Below are 17,922 nucleotides of genomic sequence, written 5' to 3' on the forward strand. Positions count from 1 at the left end.
TCAAACCTGTATTCGAACACATTTGAGATAAACCGAAATATGACTGGTTCAGCGTTAGTATTCCATATAGTGCAACTTTGGAAGGATCTGGAATATTTTGATGTAAAATAATCAAGCATAAAATTGACACATGACTTTTAGATGATTGAAACAAACCTGCATAAGGTTTAAATAAATTGTTAATGAGTGGTCATTATACTGTTAACACATCAATAAATAACAAATGCTGGAGTTCAGGTTCCAACATTTATTTATTTATTGAGAAAATATATCAGCATGGATTCGCACTAACAAAAAAGAGGTAGGGTAAGGAACGGCTCTTGCCAGTGTTTCTCCACAGTAATTTCATTGTTTTTAGCCGACCAATCTCCTCTCCGCCTGATGTCAAAGTCATCCGCGAAGCAGACCTTGTGAAAATCGTGCCCCCCGTGTCGATGCCCGCCCTTCTGATCACACCCTCAAGGGCGATGTTAAACAGCAAACACGAAAGTCCATCACCTTGTCTTAACCCTCTGCGCAATTCAAAGGGACTCGAGAGTATCCCCGGAACACGCACGTAGCACATCACTCGTGCCATGGTGGCCTTGATCAGTCGAGTCAGTTTATCCGGAAATCCGTTGTCGTGCATGATCTGCCATAGCTGTTCTCGATCGACTGTAGCCAATGAAGATGTAATGTGTGGGCACGTTGTACTCGCGACATTTCTGTAAGATCTGTCAGATCGAGAAGATCTGGTCCGTGGTGGTACGGGCTTCCATGAAACCCGATTGGTACTGGCCCAAGAACCTTCTGGTTAAAAGTTATAGGCGACGGAACAGGATCTGTGAGAGTATTTTGTAGGCGGTATTGCGGCACTCCAGCTTGTCACCCTTCTTGTAGATGAGCAGATGACTCCCTCCATCCGCTCGTCTGGCAGTTTTTCCTCCTCCCAAATCCTGGAAATGACCCATTGCAGCGCTCTAGCTAGCGGCTCTCTCCCATGTTTGGAAAGCTCACTCGGCAGTCCGTCAGGAGTTTTGTTGTTTTTCAGCTTCCCGATCTCACGAAGAACTTCATGAATATCGGAGGCTTGTACTTGGTCATCTGCTGCTTGTGCTCCTAGGTCAGTTCCTGCTCCGTTTCTGTTTACTGTATAGCCATTCAGGTGTCCATCGAAGTACTCCTTCCACCTGTCGACCACCTCGCTGGCATTCGTGAGAAGGTTCCCATCCGCATCGTTGCACATGTCGGCTTGCGGCCAAAGCCTCTGCAAGACTGGTTTACCTTCTCGTAGAACTTCCGCGTATCACTAGCACCTCCTCATGTTCACGATTCTCTTGCTGGCGCTTCTTTCTTCTGAGAATCTTGGTCATGTCTTTCCGTGCCCGTTTATAATTGGCCTTGTTCTCTTTCGTTGACCTGGCTTCACTCCTAGTGTCGTCGTTGCGGTTTCACCGATAGCCGTCTTCGAGAGGCGATGCGCCAAGCCCGTCCGCCGTGGGTAGTACCGCTTCCAGCTGTTGCGTGTATTCCTCCGCAGTCTGGGGGTTCCGGAGCTGCTTGATGTTAAGCCACGGGATTCGGTGATGGCGCGCGTGGTTTACGGTCGACAGTTTTGAGCGCAAAGTTACCGCAACTAGGTAGTGGTCCGAGCCAATATCCGCACCGCGATTGGTGCATGCGTTTGTAATGTCTGAAAATTACCGGCCGTCGATGAGAACATGGTCAATTTGGTTTGCTGTACGTTGGTCAGGTGATCTCCAGGTGCTTTTGTGGATGTTTTTTCGGGGAAAGAAGGTACTTCGGACTGCCAGTCCTCGGGAAACTGCGAAGTTGATCGTAGCTATCGTAGAGTTTCTGCAGCTGTGAGTAGAACGTTTCGTTCTCTACATCGGATTTTCCTTCGTGAGGGCAGTGTACATTAAGGATAGTGTAGTTGTAGAACCGGCCTTTTATTCTCAACAAACACAACCTGTCGCTGATCGCCTGCCACTTGATCACACGACTCTGCAATATGCCGAACACTATAAAGCCGGTACCCAGCTCATTGATTGTGCCGCCGCTCAGGTAGTGCTGTGCCATGCGGTCCAAATCCTCCGTACCTTCTCTCCGAGAAGAGAAGCTAGTATTGCACTTTTTAGGTTGAAAACAAGTGCATCTCTGATGATGACCAGGAAAGTTTACTAAAATCATAAAGTGGTAAAGTGAGCTATTGAAATATTGTGGCTGTCGGTAAGTTTAAAATAAAAACACAGGTTCGTACATTTCTCATCTTTCATTGTTCTATTTTGGTGTGTGCTTTATATGCAACAATTGAATAAATTCCATTGCCATAAACCAACTTCTATTAGAGCGTGTAGTTACAGACCATTCCAGTATTTCCATAGTTATTTTTTAAAATCTTGCATTCTCCTCTTTTTTTTGGATAGTCTATTTTGTTAGGCTTTATTCAAATCGAGCTAATTTAAGCGTTCTAGATTTAACTGTCGAGAAACGTTAGATTAAACATCAAAAATGTCGATATTTAGATTTCTGAACTTTCTTTTACGTTTGTTTCTGCTTAAAATAGGCACTATCCGAACTGATGGAAAAACGGCTGAGTTGCTGCTATTCTCGTATAAAATATCACGTACTCTTGCTTCAAGCCTGAACATATGTTGTGAAATATGTGCATTAATCCGCGGCTGATAATTTAGAGAGTGACCTCAAACTGTATAACCGCGAATTCAGCCGATGAGAACAAAAAGCAGCGAATCTAACTAATGGTTGTTTCTTGTTCTAGCAAAATACCGTATGTTGCAGCTACTTTTGAGGTCTATGTAGTATCGAAAGCCATAGTTCACGTTTTGTGTGGACGTATCTGTTTTGGTTTCTATCGAGCTGTGATGAGTAATGGTTCTTACATAAATATTCACAAGACTGTGTAGTGGTAATTATTTCATCGATCGGTAAGTTTATTTTACTGATGCAAAAATAATTTTCTATTATGCCCTCATCCTCAGATAAATAATAATGAAAGCATGCCCGAATATAAAAGAATAGTGAATCATCAAGAAATAATACTTCTATCAACTTATTAGAATAAACTCTTTTTCTCTTCAAGTTGAAAATACTGTAAGCCATCGTACATAATGTAGTTTCCTAAATGGGTTGATGATACCTGTATTGGGTAGGATAAATAAATATTAAAAGGAACTTAATAATAAAATAGCGTGTCGCAGAAATAGCAGCGAAAATCTATTATAGCCACATTTTCTACTGCAAATGTGATTCGTATAATATGATTGCAAGTGATTCAGCCACTAGCCAGTGTTTCTTTCCGTTGTTTAATTGCATTTGATATAATAGTTAATAACATTAAAATCTTAGCTAGTATAACAACATTTGTTTTCACGTCCATCGTTTTGTTCACTTGTACGCCCGTGCCTTATCAATGTTAGATTTTTCCGTATCGGAGAATCCGAGGATGCTCTCGATTGCATTCAGGTGTCCCTGCGAGTTCTCCTTATCCGTTAGAAAGTAGTAGATTGCACTCTTCAGGAACTGCAGTGTAACTTCCGGATCGACCTTATTCTTCGTTTGTTGCGCATCAACTAGCCGCTTGTACATGGTCTGGAAGGGATAATGGCGAGATTGTTACGCAGGGTTTTAAATAATGAACGTGCAAACGTTGCGAAGCGATAGCAGTGCAGAAAGTAAGTTGGTTCAAAGGTGCAAGAAAAGGGTAGAGAGTCACTACAGTGAGAAATTGAAATAGGAAAATAGTTCAAATAAAAGAATATTTGCCATGCCAGAATACTGGATATTATTTGAACGAGTCAATCGATGCGTTTGTTCTAAGCGGACCATAAAGGTTGGTTTGAGAAATTAATCACATGCATATCTATTAATAAAGAAAGGTAGATTTCGGGTGAATCATGCTAAACTCGCGGCAAAAAAAACCAATGTTGAAAAAGTATGGTAATCAAACGAAAAAAAAAAGAAAGTCTAACGAGTCCGGTATTTGATTTTTTTTTTTGTTCTCGGCTACAAACCTTCCGGGCACCCAAAAGCCAAAGCGAGATGGCTTCTTTTGCACTCAGTAAAACCTGTGAACTTCCGCTTTCTGGCTGATAGCTTGTATCCTGTAGGGAGAATTAATGGGAATCGAGGAAAAGGATGCAAAAGTTAGAATAAAATCATTGGTGGAGTTAGACTGTGTGAGTTGTGTGAAGCCTGCCAAAGCTGCCTTTTGTTACACGATACTGGATTGGTTGGCCATCGTACAACAAGAACAAGAGAAGGTTGAAAATAAGGCAGAGTGTGACGGTGAAAAAAGGGCTGTGCTTAACATAGTATGAAACGTGAAATTTGAAGATTTATTTGATTCAATTTCATTGAAACAGAAAAGATGCTATGGAAAAATGTTTATGAACCATTTTACAGAATTCAAATGATATGAAATGATTGTTGAAGTTTCTGTAATACGGCCCATTTCTTTATAAAAATGAGATAATTGTTAAATAACGTATAAGATGTTTTAATATCAGTCCTATTACAGCACTGGACTTAACATAAAAGGGGAATATCACGAGTGTCGCCAACTTAAAATTTTTTATCAAGCACACATGAAGAGTGTCATGCATATGACATTTAAATTTTGATTAGCAAAGATTTGGCGTTTTTTGGCACCTTCACAATCAATAACACGATCGCAAATCAATTTTTACTTGAAGCAAAGTCAAATTCCTATCACGTGTCAATTATGGGAACAACCTATAAAAGCTGTGTATGAAATTCTGGATTGATCTATTCTCTAACTGTTTCTTATAATTAAAGCAAAGTCAAAGTCTTTGTGCTACATTCCGATTCGGAACTTGACCTTCTGTTTTTTGCTACACAGACTTCGCAGCCAACTGTTAAGCGTACAGGACAATTGCGGGGCTAGCGCTGCGATGCTACCGACACTAACAGTCTCTTCCGAGTCGGGACTCGAACCTATGACGACTGGCTTGTTAGGCCAGCATCGTACCTCGAGACCAGATGGGAGGGTTTCTTATAATTACAAGTTCCAATATGTATAATCTATAAAATACATTCAAACTCGATTTGTCAAATAACGCCATACGAAAGAGTTGGAAGTAACGATATGATAACAAGTTACCTTAAGGTATGTTTAGACTATCTGATTTTTTCATCTGATTCGAGCTGATTGCTCGAAAGTATATCGAATGCAATGTTGGTTCACGTTTACACCTATTCGATATTATGATTCGACATGGCGTTTGATAATAGGAACGTTTCTATTTTTCGTTCGACTCCAAGAACATAGCAACCTCTGATTTTTTCAGTTTTGAAGTAGAATACTTCTCTCAGGAAGTTCGGCTACATAGGGATGTGAAATGACAATCTAAAACCGAAAAAAGTGAAAAATACGTCCAATTTCAAATGCTAATAAATCGGTTAGTTTTCGATGGATTTCCTTCGTTCTTGCAGCAATAGATTGGAAAATCTTCTAAGATTCTTCCCAAATGAAGATAATTGTAATTTTATTATTCAAACTATTGCACTATTGAAAATAGTCAAGCCTTGTCAAAACGGAAAATTCGACCTCTGATTGGTCGTTATATGATTGCTTCCCAAGCAAGGTCAACAGAATCATATACCTTGCAATTTAAAACATGCTATTTGGCCTATATAAAAGCCTGTTTCAGCCGAAGCTGCTCATAATAGTTCTAGACAGCGACAACAGCAGTCGTCTTCCCTTAACAGCAGCAGTAGCAGTGCAGTGGATACCAGCGATAGCGGATAGCTGCCAAAGCTGTGGCATAGCAATGGATAGCGCACTGGTTGCAGCGGATTTAGCATCGATAGCAGCTGGGCCAGCTGATGCAGGAACAGCTGATACCAATGGCAGCGTATCGCGGTTAAAACTGTGGCACGGCTACGGAAAGCGTATCAGTTGCAGCAGGTATCAGCATCGATAGCAGCTGATGCAGTGAGGCACTTTAGTGAAATGCAGTCTCTGTGCGATAGAGGGCACTAGCAAATGCATTCAATGAAAAGTTGACTCAGTTTGACAACACATGAGCCGTCTAGTTTTGAATGTTAAATAAGTTTTTCACTCAGGATGAAATAAAAACCTGATGATTGAAGAGTTAATGTTTTCTCTTGAGTTCATTTACATTTTTAAATTTGTAAAAGTTATGAATTTTACTTTATCTCCGTGTCTCAGAACGTGCTGAATTATCTTTTCCTTCAGTCATAAGCAAGACATCCGAAAAAATTTCATTATCTCAAAATTTAAAAATTGTCAAGCCCCAACCATGACAAGCAACTTAGCGCAAAACTCGATTAATCTGATTAGTCAACGTTTATTTACTAGTAAAAACGCAAGCAGCCGTGTTATTTTTCTTGTAAAAGTATTCTACTTCAACCTTGCGGTCGAGGCTTTGCACACAACCCTCCTGTGATTTTTTGCTTTGGCTTTCCATAACAAACATCCTTTTCGTTTTTTTGTGTGCTGGCGAATATTGAAATGGAGAAATTAATTCATTTGACATTCATTTGGCAGTTCTTCCTTTCGACTTGTGCAAGCAGTGTGAACACCGCCAAACAAACAGGTTCGACAAAGTATGTCGAACGGTTAATCGAGCAGACTTTCGTATTCTGCAGTGGTCAAAATCAGACCGAAAAGTCTAATAGTTTAAACTTACCTTTAGTTAAATCTGCTTTGATTATATTTTTCGAACTGATTGATCAAACTGACATAATAATTTTAATCTAATCAGACAAGCGGCGTTCTCATCAGGGATAGGATATGAGGAAATTTTTCCGTGTCCCTGTCCAAATTTTTTATTAATTTGCAGTTAAATTTGCACAGAATTTTTCAAAATGTGTGTAGATTTTTGCTCGCACGAGCGCAATTGTTTCGAACATGAGGTGATTTTTTTCCGATTTCAAAACGACCTTTCATTTTTTCGAGCAGTTACAGACATTTTTCGACCACATCTGGCAAAACTGCATCTAATGTTAACTCATCGATAGAATAATTTTGAACTGGCAAGGTCGCAGAAAACTGCTGCTATGCGTCCAATGCGTTAGTATCAGGGGCTAGAAGTGGATGTCAGATTACATATAAAGCGAGCGTAACTAGAGCCGCCGCCATGCTGAACCAACCAATGCACAGTGGTACAGAACGACAATTTAGGCGGACATGGGGTTTTCGACGCGATTTTGTGATTTTACAGCAATACTTTCTATGGAGAAGTTGCTTCTTATATATAGGTCTATATATACACTTGAATGAAAATTAGGGTGGTCCTTAAACCTGCAAAATATAACAACTAAAATTCTTATTTGCGAAAAAAAAGTTGAACTATTTTTGGCAAAGTTGTAAATCACTTGATATTAAGCAATTTTGTAGAAGACTACTTTTTAGTAGCTCTTGAATTGACTGAATTAGAGGAATTCTGCTTAGGGTGGCTCTGAAAAAACAATTTTTTTGCTCTATTATTTTTTGTTTCAAATTTCTCAGTAAAGTTGAGTTCAGACAACTTTTAGAACTTTAAAAGACGCAATTTTTGGTTGCTAAACTTCGAAGATATCTTTTACGGGTGAAGAGTTATTAAGGTTTTAATTTTTGAAATACGTTTTTTTCAAAAGTTGATATCTCTGAATGGGGCAAATGAAAACAATATCTTCTGGTTTCATTTGGAAGAGCAATTCGTGTACTTTATCATATGAAAAAATTGGAGATATACTTTTTCTTGAAATTCAATAGAACTAATTTGAATCTGCTAACTTTTGTCAAAAAAGTAAAAATTTTTCATTTATAGTTTATTTATTTGGTAAAACTACTGTACATATAACTTCGCACATAAAACCACCTATATCTCTCAAATTGACTGATAGAGTGTAACTTTGCCTGATGGATCCACGATTTTTCATATACATATATTTTGCTTCATACTTGCAACCAATTTCTCAGATACAAAAGACAAGTATTTGTCGCAGTGGCACTTCTGCATAATGCTCTCCAGGCATACGAAAAAAAAGTCCCAGCATAGTTCTTTCTGTTTAGTTTTTAAAACTTCCATTCTGTCGCCAATGGCAACCTTTACATATTACATATTGAACTTTGCAACATATCTTCACATTATAAGTTACATCAGTGTCAGTGGCGTAGCGTGACTAGGTGACACCCGGGGCATAAAATTTTGGGTGTCACCCCCCTAAGTCGCAATAAAAATTATATTACAACCAATAGGAGAAAATGCATATAGTTTTCGTGAGTGTCACCTCTGAAGCATGGTAATTGATTATTATTTTCGCGGATGTCACACTTCTAGAAGTGACACGCATGAAAATATTCGAATGGATGTCACTTCAGACCGCCTCCTCCGCCCCACCACGATACGCCAGTGATCAGTGTTTTTAGTTTTTGAAACTGTAACTTTTAAAGTGAATATATGATTACAAGTTCAACACGCATCTAGTGTATAGAGTTAAAAATAAGTTTATATATGAAAAATCGTGGATCCATCAGGCAAAGTTACACTCTATCAGTCAATTTGAGGGATATAGGTGGTTTTATGTGCGAAGTTATCTTGACTAAGCTTCTCTATAACTTTACCGAAAAATATGTACAGTAGTTTAACCAAATAAATAAACTATAAATGAAAAAAACTTAAAAATATTTTAAGTTGGCGACACTTTTTTGACAAAAGTTAGCAGATTCAAACTAGTTTTATTAAATTTCAAGAAAAAGTATATCTCTAATTTTTTCATATGATAAAGTACACGAATTGCTCTTCCAAATGAAACCAGAAGATATTGTTTTCATTTGCGCCATTCAGAGATATCAACTTTTGAAAAAAACGTATTTCAAAAATTAAAACTTTAATAAATCTTCACCCGTAAAAGATATCTTCGAAGTTTAGCAACCAAAAGTTGCGTCTTTTAAAGTTCTAAAAGTTGTCTGAACTCAACTTTACTGAGAAATTTGAAATAAAAATAATAGAGCAAAAAAACTGTTTTTTCAGAGCCACCCTAAGCAGAATTCCTCTAATTCAGTCAATTCAAGAGCTACAAGAAAGTAGTCTTCTTATAATATCAAGTGATCTACAACTTTGCCAAAGATAGTTCAACATTTTTTTCGTAAATAAGAATTTTAGTTGTTATATTTTGCAGGTTTAAGCACCACCCTAATTTTCATTCAAGTGTATATATAGACCTATATATAAGAAGCAACTTCTCCATGGAAAGTATTGCTGTAAAATCACAAAATCGCGTCGAAAACCCCATGTCCGCCTAAATTGCCGTTCTGTACCACTGTGCAATGGTTCCTTAACGTTTGTTTTCACGCGCAATCACGAGTAGGGGAGGCTGGTAACCGTGGTTATATTTTCATATTTCCGAGTTTGTTTATTTATGTTGCGGATTCTTTCGCCAATTTTGTTGCGATTTTTTATCGGATATACCGTTATTGTAACGTTTATCGTGTGATGTTGTGAAAGATGAAGTGCATTATTCCGTCCTGTGATAGTAACATGAATTTTGCATTGAGTAAAGGTGGAGTTTCTACACACAGGTGAATAGTACAGCTTATATCACATGTAAGCCTTACTAATAGATTGACATTTAAGATTTCCAACTGATCACAAAAGAAATAATCGTTGGTGTCGAATTCTCTCCATTTCCGGACTGTCAAATCTGCCTGCTGCTGGGAGCAAATCAAGCGCAAGGATTTGTTCTCGTCGCTTCTGCGAGCAAGATTATTATTTAGTGAACGGCAAGCGTATGTTATTGCCGAGTGCAATTTCAAGTTTGATGTGCTCGACGACGAAAACAGGGTTCGAATCCTGGTAATATTTTTTTATTTTTAGCGGTACAATTTATCTGACACTAATAGGCGCATCTCAAAATCTGTGGAAATGTCAGTAAAATACAATCAAAACGTATAACTCATTTTTCGATCCCCGGAATTACCAGTGGTCCAAACAGTGGATAACATTTTGCGGCTACCAGAGCCCAATGTAGCGTAATTATAAATATTTTTGATGAGTTAAGATATTTTTGTTGCACTTAGATCACGCCTAGCTTTACATATCCAAACTGGGAGAAAACATCCGGAAAACGGGTTCAATAGCGGTTTTGTAGTTTTTTACTGGGATAACACAGTTTTGGAGCATTCTTAATTCATTATTTAGCAATAGTGAAAGAATATCGTATAAAAAATAAACTCGTTCTTTTGTGTACCTTGTTACAATACTCCTCAATGTGGTGTTACCTGTCTTGTTCATTTTGTTCAGATTTGACAGTTCGACTTGCGATATTCTTACGCACATGACGAGACTCGGGTAAAACAACCGAATTTCGACAGTGAATATTGATAGCGGTTTAGGTATTTTTTTATTCGTTAACCTTTTAACCTTTTGCATATTTTAGTGTATTTGTGAAAAAGAGGAATTTTTTTCTGATTCTGAAACGTCCATCACTGATATGAAAGTATAACCTCGTTGGGTCGCATAAAATAACCATTTTCGAGGAGTTTGAACCGGGTAAAAATTTAAACATTTTAATGCAGAAACAAACTGCGAACATATTCAGTGAAACCTCAGCTAATGTTAAATCATGTGCGAGCGTGCGGCGGCGTCGGTTACCGCACTGACGTATTTTTCTCAACGAAAAACACAGATCAAAAACGCAATTCACACGTGTAACACAGTTCCTATTTCGCCGGATAAATTATCCACAGGCGTAAGAGCACGAACAGCAGTTACATTCGTCTGACTGCCTTTGGGCCCAAAGCGCAACTTTGGGCTCAAAACAGTAAGTCAAATGCTGAAAACAATTCGCAGCAGCTGGAAATGCAATAAAGATGAAGTTGTGACGCCCTCGATAGCAAATGAACCGCGTCGCGGAAAACAGCTCCGAGCTAGGGTGGATGAGACCATCGTCATCTTGTCAATAAACAGAGACTAATTATTCCGACTGAAAGCTCAGAGGGTGTTCAATGTCTTACGAGGTGCAAAATGTGCTTTGGTTACACGTGGTAGCAAAACAGGCGCAACAGCTGGGGTCAAACGTGTCAGGAGCACAGTGGGTCGGAAAACAGACAGAAGCAATCGGTTTGGGAACGATTGTTGTCGCACAACTTTCAAAAGACAGCCAGTATGATGTTCTGGAAACTCATCTCGCAGGCTGAATACTGGAATACTATGAGAGGAGTGAAGTTGCTCCGTTAACTCACCCGTATGTTCTCCAATTCTTCCTGGGTTACTTGAAGTTGTTGCATTAATTCTGGTACCGATACCCGGCTGGGAGACTGACGGGCCATTTCGAGTGAACGATCATTTTGCTGGTGTCTTTCGCCACCCTGACCTTTGGTGTACATGTGAAGATATATCTTATTAGCTTTATCCTCATGGGCCTGGAGCTGAGCGTGGAGCTCCTCAAGCTGTTTTTCCAACTCGCGGATGCGCTCCTTAGCCTAAAAATGTAAATTATTGAATTCCATTTAAAAACACGTGTTGATGCGTTACTTACTTGCTCGTAGTCTGGAACCAGATCACAGTATCTACTGTTGGATTCGGCTAACTTCTGCAACAGGGCCTCGATGCGATCATTGTTAGACATTCGAATGTCCTGCTCCTCTGCCTGGTGCTCTTTGACCAATTCTTCGATGCGTGTCTCGTACATTTCGATCAGCCGTTGCTTCTCGGCATTCATATCCTCGTCACTTCCGCAAGCACGATCCTGCGTGTGCACATACGAATCTTTCGAATGAATTGACGAAGTCGTAATGTCCTCGAAGTGACCGGAATCGGCGAAAGAGCTTTGCATTTCCGATGTAGACATTTTATCGATAAACTGAACCTGGTGGATGCCATGATTGTGAAGCTGATGTCGAGGGCTTGCCTTTATACCGTCATCAGGTTGATCTACAATCGGCGAGATACCCTGCGAGCTAGGGGTGTTCGCGTCATTGGTTGTATTTTCGCGCACAGTCACGGCATCACTAGAGTTCGAGCGTTCCTCCGGGGAGCTTAACGACGCCTTGAAAAGTCTCAGCTCAACAACCTCTTTGGTAAGTCTTAAAATTTCACTATCACGTTGCTCCAAGTCCATGCGGGCATGGGTAAGCAGTTCCTTCAGCCGCCTGATTTGACGCTGGGCCCGCTGGGTCGGGGTGAGGTAATCCTCCCCCGTTTGACCGGCGTGACTCGAGCAGTGCACGACATATTTCATCTTGCGTCCACTGAACGTGGTACCGTTGCGTGCCACATACGGATGATCGCACGACATTCCGCTCGCAATCGAGCTGCTGTAGCTGTGCAGCGAGTCTAAATCGTCGTCCAGATAGCTGGTGCCGGGTGATTCCGGCGACACCGGTGGCGTCTTCGGGCTGAGGCTGCTCTTGCGCAGGCCCGTGTTGTGTCCCGGCGTCCCGGAGGTCGATTCGCAAGGCGTGTGCGGCCGGCGTGGCGATCTCTGGGCGCTGTTATTACAACTCGCACTGTGACCGGAATTGAGCAGATTTAGTGACTGAAAGAAAAGATTGGAGATGAATATCGTATGAATTACTCAAATCTGTATATATAACATTTATGCATATTTTTGTGGCCAAGCAAAGTAAAAGTTAAGTGCTGCATTCCGTTACGGAACTCGGTCTTCTACAGGTGGTGGGTAGTTCTGAGATATCGTGACAACAAGGTTAATCTCATCACAAAAGGATATCAACCCCATCAATTTAGGTTGGATCAAATTAGCCGCTGAGATGGACCAGATGTGCGAGCGAAAAATGATGGCGCGAACCCCAAAAAAAATTTGCGATTTCATTCAACGACTGATGGACTAATTATTTTTAAATATTCTTCTTCGAAAGTATAATAAAATAGCTTTATTTTGACTACTTAACATGTTTCCTACGGAGTCAAATCAACTTCGAGATAGAGCTATTTCCAGAATCCAAGTAAGCAAGCAAGCTTTATAATTTGGTTTACGAATGAATTTCATTTTTCATCTTACGATTGCATTTTATGGATTTGCAAAGTAGGCGATGTATTCTATCCACATGTAACTATTTTGTCCGTGGGTAAAAATTGATTAAAAGCTGGGTATAACTAGTTTGAAGTATATTATTTACATGTGCAAACTTTCATAACAGTCGGTTCAGTGGTTATTGAGATGTCATCGAAGCAAGAAGAAAATCGCCAAAAAAAATCACGCACCGTCTTAGAAAATCCGACTGCGATCATGAGATGGATCGGAAAATAACTGGGAATCATCCATAAAACTGTGTCTCCGTTGGTAAAATCCAGACGACCGTGCTAGAAGTGGAAGAAAATCGAAGACCCTGTGAAGGATCGAAAGGTGTTGGATTATTTCAAGCGTAATCCGAACCTTCTGATTCTCGACGCGGCTCTGAAGGCAAAGTTTTCCGCCTGATTCGTTCAGCAAACCATGAAACGAGGAGGGCTTTGTGTATTCATGGTCCGAACCGGGGAGTGATCAACAAAACACGGCGGCTAAATCCCGCGCTAGGAAGCTGTACCGAGAGTGGTTAATGTCTGATGTTCCGGAAGATATAAGGAAGAAAAAAGTGGACGAATACTTGTTCTGGCAGGCCAATACGGTAAACTGAGTAAACCATTCATCACAACGGGAACCATCAACAGCGAAATTTTCCGCACCGAGTGCCTCCAGAAGCGTCTGTTGCGTAATTCCTGCGATCCCATGGAGGCCGAACCTGGCATACGCGCGATCGACGTTGGATTGGTACAGGAACAATAGCGTTGATTTTGTACCAGAAACGGTCAACCCGTCAAATTCACCAGAGATTCGTCCGGTAAAAAGACTTTAGGCCACAATGAAGGCCAAAGTTCGAAAATCGTCCAAGGTATTTAAGGAAGAGTTGGAGTTTTAATAATTCATTCCCTGAAAGTTTCAAGAAAATCCGACTTAAATAAATTTTTGGCGAACACTTTTGTCTGGTGCGTTTATTTTTCGATAACATCCCTTAGTTAAACTACAGAAAAGGTACGTTTTCTGAGTTCAATATCGTATCACCATGTACTGTGCGTTTCTAACACACCGGTCTACAACACACAATGCCTTGCGAGGGTTCTGTTTGTGACTGTAAGCGAGTGTTTCTTCACACACAGAAGATTAGCGATTGTAACGTGTTAGACACAGGGTGTCACCGTGAAAGTGATACACTTTATTAATACCATAAAATGAAAACAAATGAATATTTCTTCTCTGGTTCTTTTTTATTATCATGGTAGAGGTGTAAAATTACAATTGAATCAGTTCAAATCTATAGCCTTTGCAATAGATTACGGCCCGCAAACGCTTCTCAAAATTGTCACAAGTCGTACGCATGACTTCGATTGGCATTTTATCCTAAATTTTCATCAAACAAGCCAAAGTGTTAAAATTCACGTGTTTTTCTTCACCCAACTTTTGAGGCATGTATCCCCAAATATCAAAATTCAATAAATTTGAATTGGGAAAAAATATGGGCCATTCAGAGGTGTTGATGAAACACGGTAATTTTTTTTGCACCACTTTTGAACAAGCAATGCACTATGCGCTGGCGCTTAATCTTGTTGAAAGCAGAAACTTTCTTCTTCAAATAGTTTCTTAGCTCAAGGCAACAAATGGTCTTTAATGACGTGTTGTGAATAGTATTCTTTATTAAGTTTCACATCCCCGCACACTACTGTTTCCAAAGCTGCTAAAACGTGATCGGAATTATTTTGACCTAAACAAATTGATTTTAGAACCGTAGTGTCTTCAGTAAAGTTGGTCCATTAATTATTCTCCATGTTTCAATTTTATGATTAATCAACCGAATATTGAGAAACATTTCATTTTTGCATATAAAAATTCACTTTGTTCGGTAAAATTGCAGAAAATATTGTAAAAAACAACTTTGTCGAAGACATCATACTTCTATCTGCGTATTTAAATGGACTTTTGTGGAGTTTTCTTTAGATAGCCGCTAAATATCACTTTTTTCAACACAACATTAATTATTGATTTTCCACGGCTTTTCAATGTTCGACAACGTTGTTTTCTATAAACAAAATAAACAATTTCATCAAAGAAAGTATATTTTAATCTCTCATATTTCTTTGGTTATTGACGATTTTATTGAAACAATGCACTGATTTACTAACAGATATTTATGAAATCTGCAAATAACAGCAGACAACATCTTTTTCCATTGAAGTATAGGTAGACCTTCATTCAATCCAGATATAGGCATTTGTCTCTCGCTGTCTCTTGCATTTTCTATTTGTAGACATCTGCATTATCTTAATAAAAATTTTCAATAACTAAATGTATATTAGAGATAAAAATGAACTTTCTTTGGTAAACTTGTGTGTTTTATTATAGTTAACAACATCGTAGAGCGTTGATCACAATTACAATAAAAAGTTATATGGAAAAAAGAGATATCACGGAGCATTCTTAAAAAAATTGCACAGTAGTTCACTTTAGCTGGCAGATAGAAGCATGGTGTCTTAGACAAAGTTGTTTCCTATGAAATGTGCTACAACTTTGCTGAACAACTTAATTTTCATTTACAAAAATTAAAAAAGTAAAAATCGTTTCTCAACTTAAGGTCAATTTATCACAAAATTGTAACTTTTATTAAATGGAGAATACATTATAAAACAACTTTGCTGAAGACACAAAATTTGTAGAAAATCACAATAAAACGTTAAACTGGAAACAATTGATTTTTTGGGGCAATCTCTAGAGAACGCTATAAAAGTCCATTTGCATAGGTACACAGAAGCATGAAGTCTCCAACAAACTTGTTTCTTTTAAAATGTGCTACAACTTTGCCGAACAAAGCGGTTTTTTATTCCAAAATGAGACAAGTAAAATTTGTTTCTCAGTATTAAGTGGATTAATTAAAAAAATTGAAATTTCTTCAATGTGGAGAATAATTAATAAAACAACTTTGCTGAAGACACTGCGGCTCTAAAAATTTCAAAATGATTTCTATCACGTTTTTGCAGCTTTGGGCCCCGTCGACGAATAAGAGTGGCAACTTTCCTCTGTTGGATATTGCTCCTCAAACCATCACAGCTGAAGCATTCTGGAAACATTCCATTTCTCTTTTATCGGCTGAAATATCACGAAGACACACCCATTCACACGATGATTCTGCTTGTCCAAAACAGCCTTTAACGTAAACTTTTTTTTATCAGAAATAATTATGCGAAAAGAGTCATTCAAATGTTTGTATCGTTTTCATAGTAACACCCTGTATATCTACGGCTTGTGTGTTATCGGGACTTTCAGCCGACTGAACGCGTTTAATTATTTTTAACTAGCTCTATTTTTCGATGACACAAACAATGTCAACATGATCTCTTGATATGTGTTTTATTTTAATTTTATTTCTTCAAAACTATAAATGAATAGAAAGATTGAGCTGCATAATTTTTTTCAAATGTTCCCTATTAACGATAACGGTAATCACTTATGCATACAGTTTTGTTTCGTTGGAAACAATTTTTTATTACAACTTTTAGCGCTCCAAACTCCAGTATGCAGAAAAAAAAATATCTTTATAGAACTAGAGTGCATTGACTGGCATAACTTTTGAAGAAATATTTTTCGGGTTTGAAGATTTTAGCTTCCGTCTACTGGATTTCCATTGTAATCACCGCAAAGTCTCTAAAAAAAGAGTTTAAGGGATATGGCTTCACCAATGACTTATAAATTTTATAGAGAAATGGAAAACAAACATTTCTTTTAGTGTGATAAATTATACTAGCAGAAAACAATGATTTTAATACTACACACAAAATTTCGATCGCTCTTATTTGTGAGCAAAAACGTATATAGCCCCTTAATCACTGCCAACAGACGTACCACTCCATGCAAGAGTCAAAAAAAATGTGGTTCCGATTAACTTACTGGACTGGACACATTCCGAAAGACTTAAACTTTCAGCATTTCTAGCAACCATATCCCTTATTTGCTGATTCTGGCAGCAAGGCGCGCGACAACTGTCAACTGAGTTCAAAGGGAAAGGAAAAAAGCACATCTGCGCCACCACCGCTGCGGCGGGAATATTCCGCGTAACTGAAACTTATTCTAGCTGACTGTTAGTTTGATCCACGAAAATAAATTTCGTGGTACGTCAGTTCGTCTATGTCTCAAGTCGGAATATGGTAGTAAAATGGCTTAAGCAGTGGGGCCTATTCCAATCAGTCGGAGAAAACGGGCCTCGAACTCCTGAATTTCGATTATCATCTACATATTTCATTACGAGAACGAAAACTTTGTCTAATTAGCTGCCTTACGAATACATAAAATACCGTTCAACAGAGAAAAATCTTTGAATAGCCATCAAAAAAATTAAACTAAAACTGAAGCCATTCAGGGGCCATTTGGGTGCTGGAGAAAATCCTCTGCAAAACAGATGCAACTGTTTAAAATAGGTTCGGGGTGATTGAAATAGTGTCCCTCGATTGTGAAATTTAATTGATTTTTGTTCAAGTTCCCTTAATCAGTCTTATAATCCTAAAACTATTGCTGACACAGAGGAAGATAGTGAGCAAATCGATATACTTCTGTTCGAATTTCACTTCACTCATTCCGAGTATTTCGTCTCAATACACAGGAGACTGCATTTAATTTCAATAATTCAAATAAAACTAAAGCAAGGGGTAACAAAATTAAATATAAATTGAACAAGGGGATGGGAAAATGTAGTTATAGCTTAAAGAAATGAGCTGAAAAAAAAAATTAACTGAAAAGAAAACTATGCATGCAAGGAGAGAGCATCGATTTTTTTTAATTTACTGTAGATCAGATCATACCGAGTTTTAAATATAAATTCAAATTAGAATGATTCAACTAAGATTTAGGATAATTTTATTACCTCCAGCTGAATAAACAACCAGCAGTATAAAAAGTTGCATTGACATC

The 17,922-nt window shown here is 38.6% G+C and overlaps 1 protein-coding gene across 2 annotated transcripts in view; it reads right to left on the minus strand.

Moving 5' to 3' along the window:
* Positions 1 to 2,239: 2,239 nt before the first annotated feature.
* Positions 2,240 to 17,922, minus strand: part of LOC129727817 (protein quick-to-court) — a 59,712-nt gene continuing 44,029 nt past the window's right edge. The window contains exons 3-6 of one of the 2 annotated variants that reach the window (XM_055686020.1): positions 11,509 to 12,507; positions 11,213 to 11,452; positions 4,014 to 4,103; positions 2,240 to 3,591 (exon numbers count right to left, since the gene is read on the minus strand). In XM_055686020.1, coding sequence (XP_055541995.1) covers positions 3,388 to 3,591; positions 4,014 to 4,103; positions 11,213 to 11,452; positions 11,509 to 12,507 — 1,533 coding nt within the window. In that variant the 3' untranslated portion in view covers positions 2,240 to 3,387. The remainder of the gene's footprint in view (positions 3,592 to 4,013; positions 4,104 to 11,212; positions 11,453 to 11,508; positions 12,508 to 17,922) is intronic. The other variant, XM_055686021.1, reaches the window with a different exon arrangement.

This window comes from Wyeomyia smithii, chromosome 3 (assembly GCF_029784165.1).
Source record: "Wyeomyia smithii strain HCP4-BCI-WySm-NY-G18 chromosome 3, ASM2978416v1, whole genome shotgun sequence".
Classification (NCBI taxonomy): domain Eukaryota; kingdom Metazoa; phylum Arthropoda; class Insecta; order Diptera; family Culicidae; genus Wyeomyia; species Wyeomyia smithii.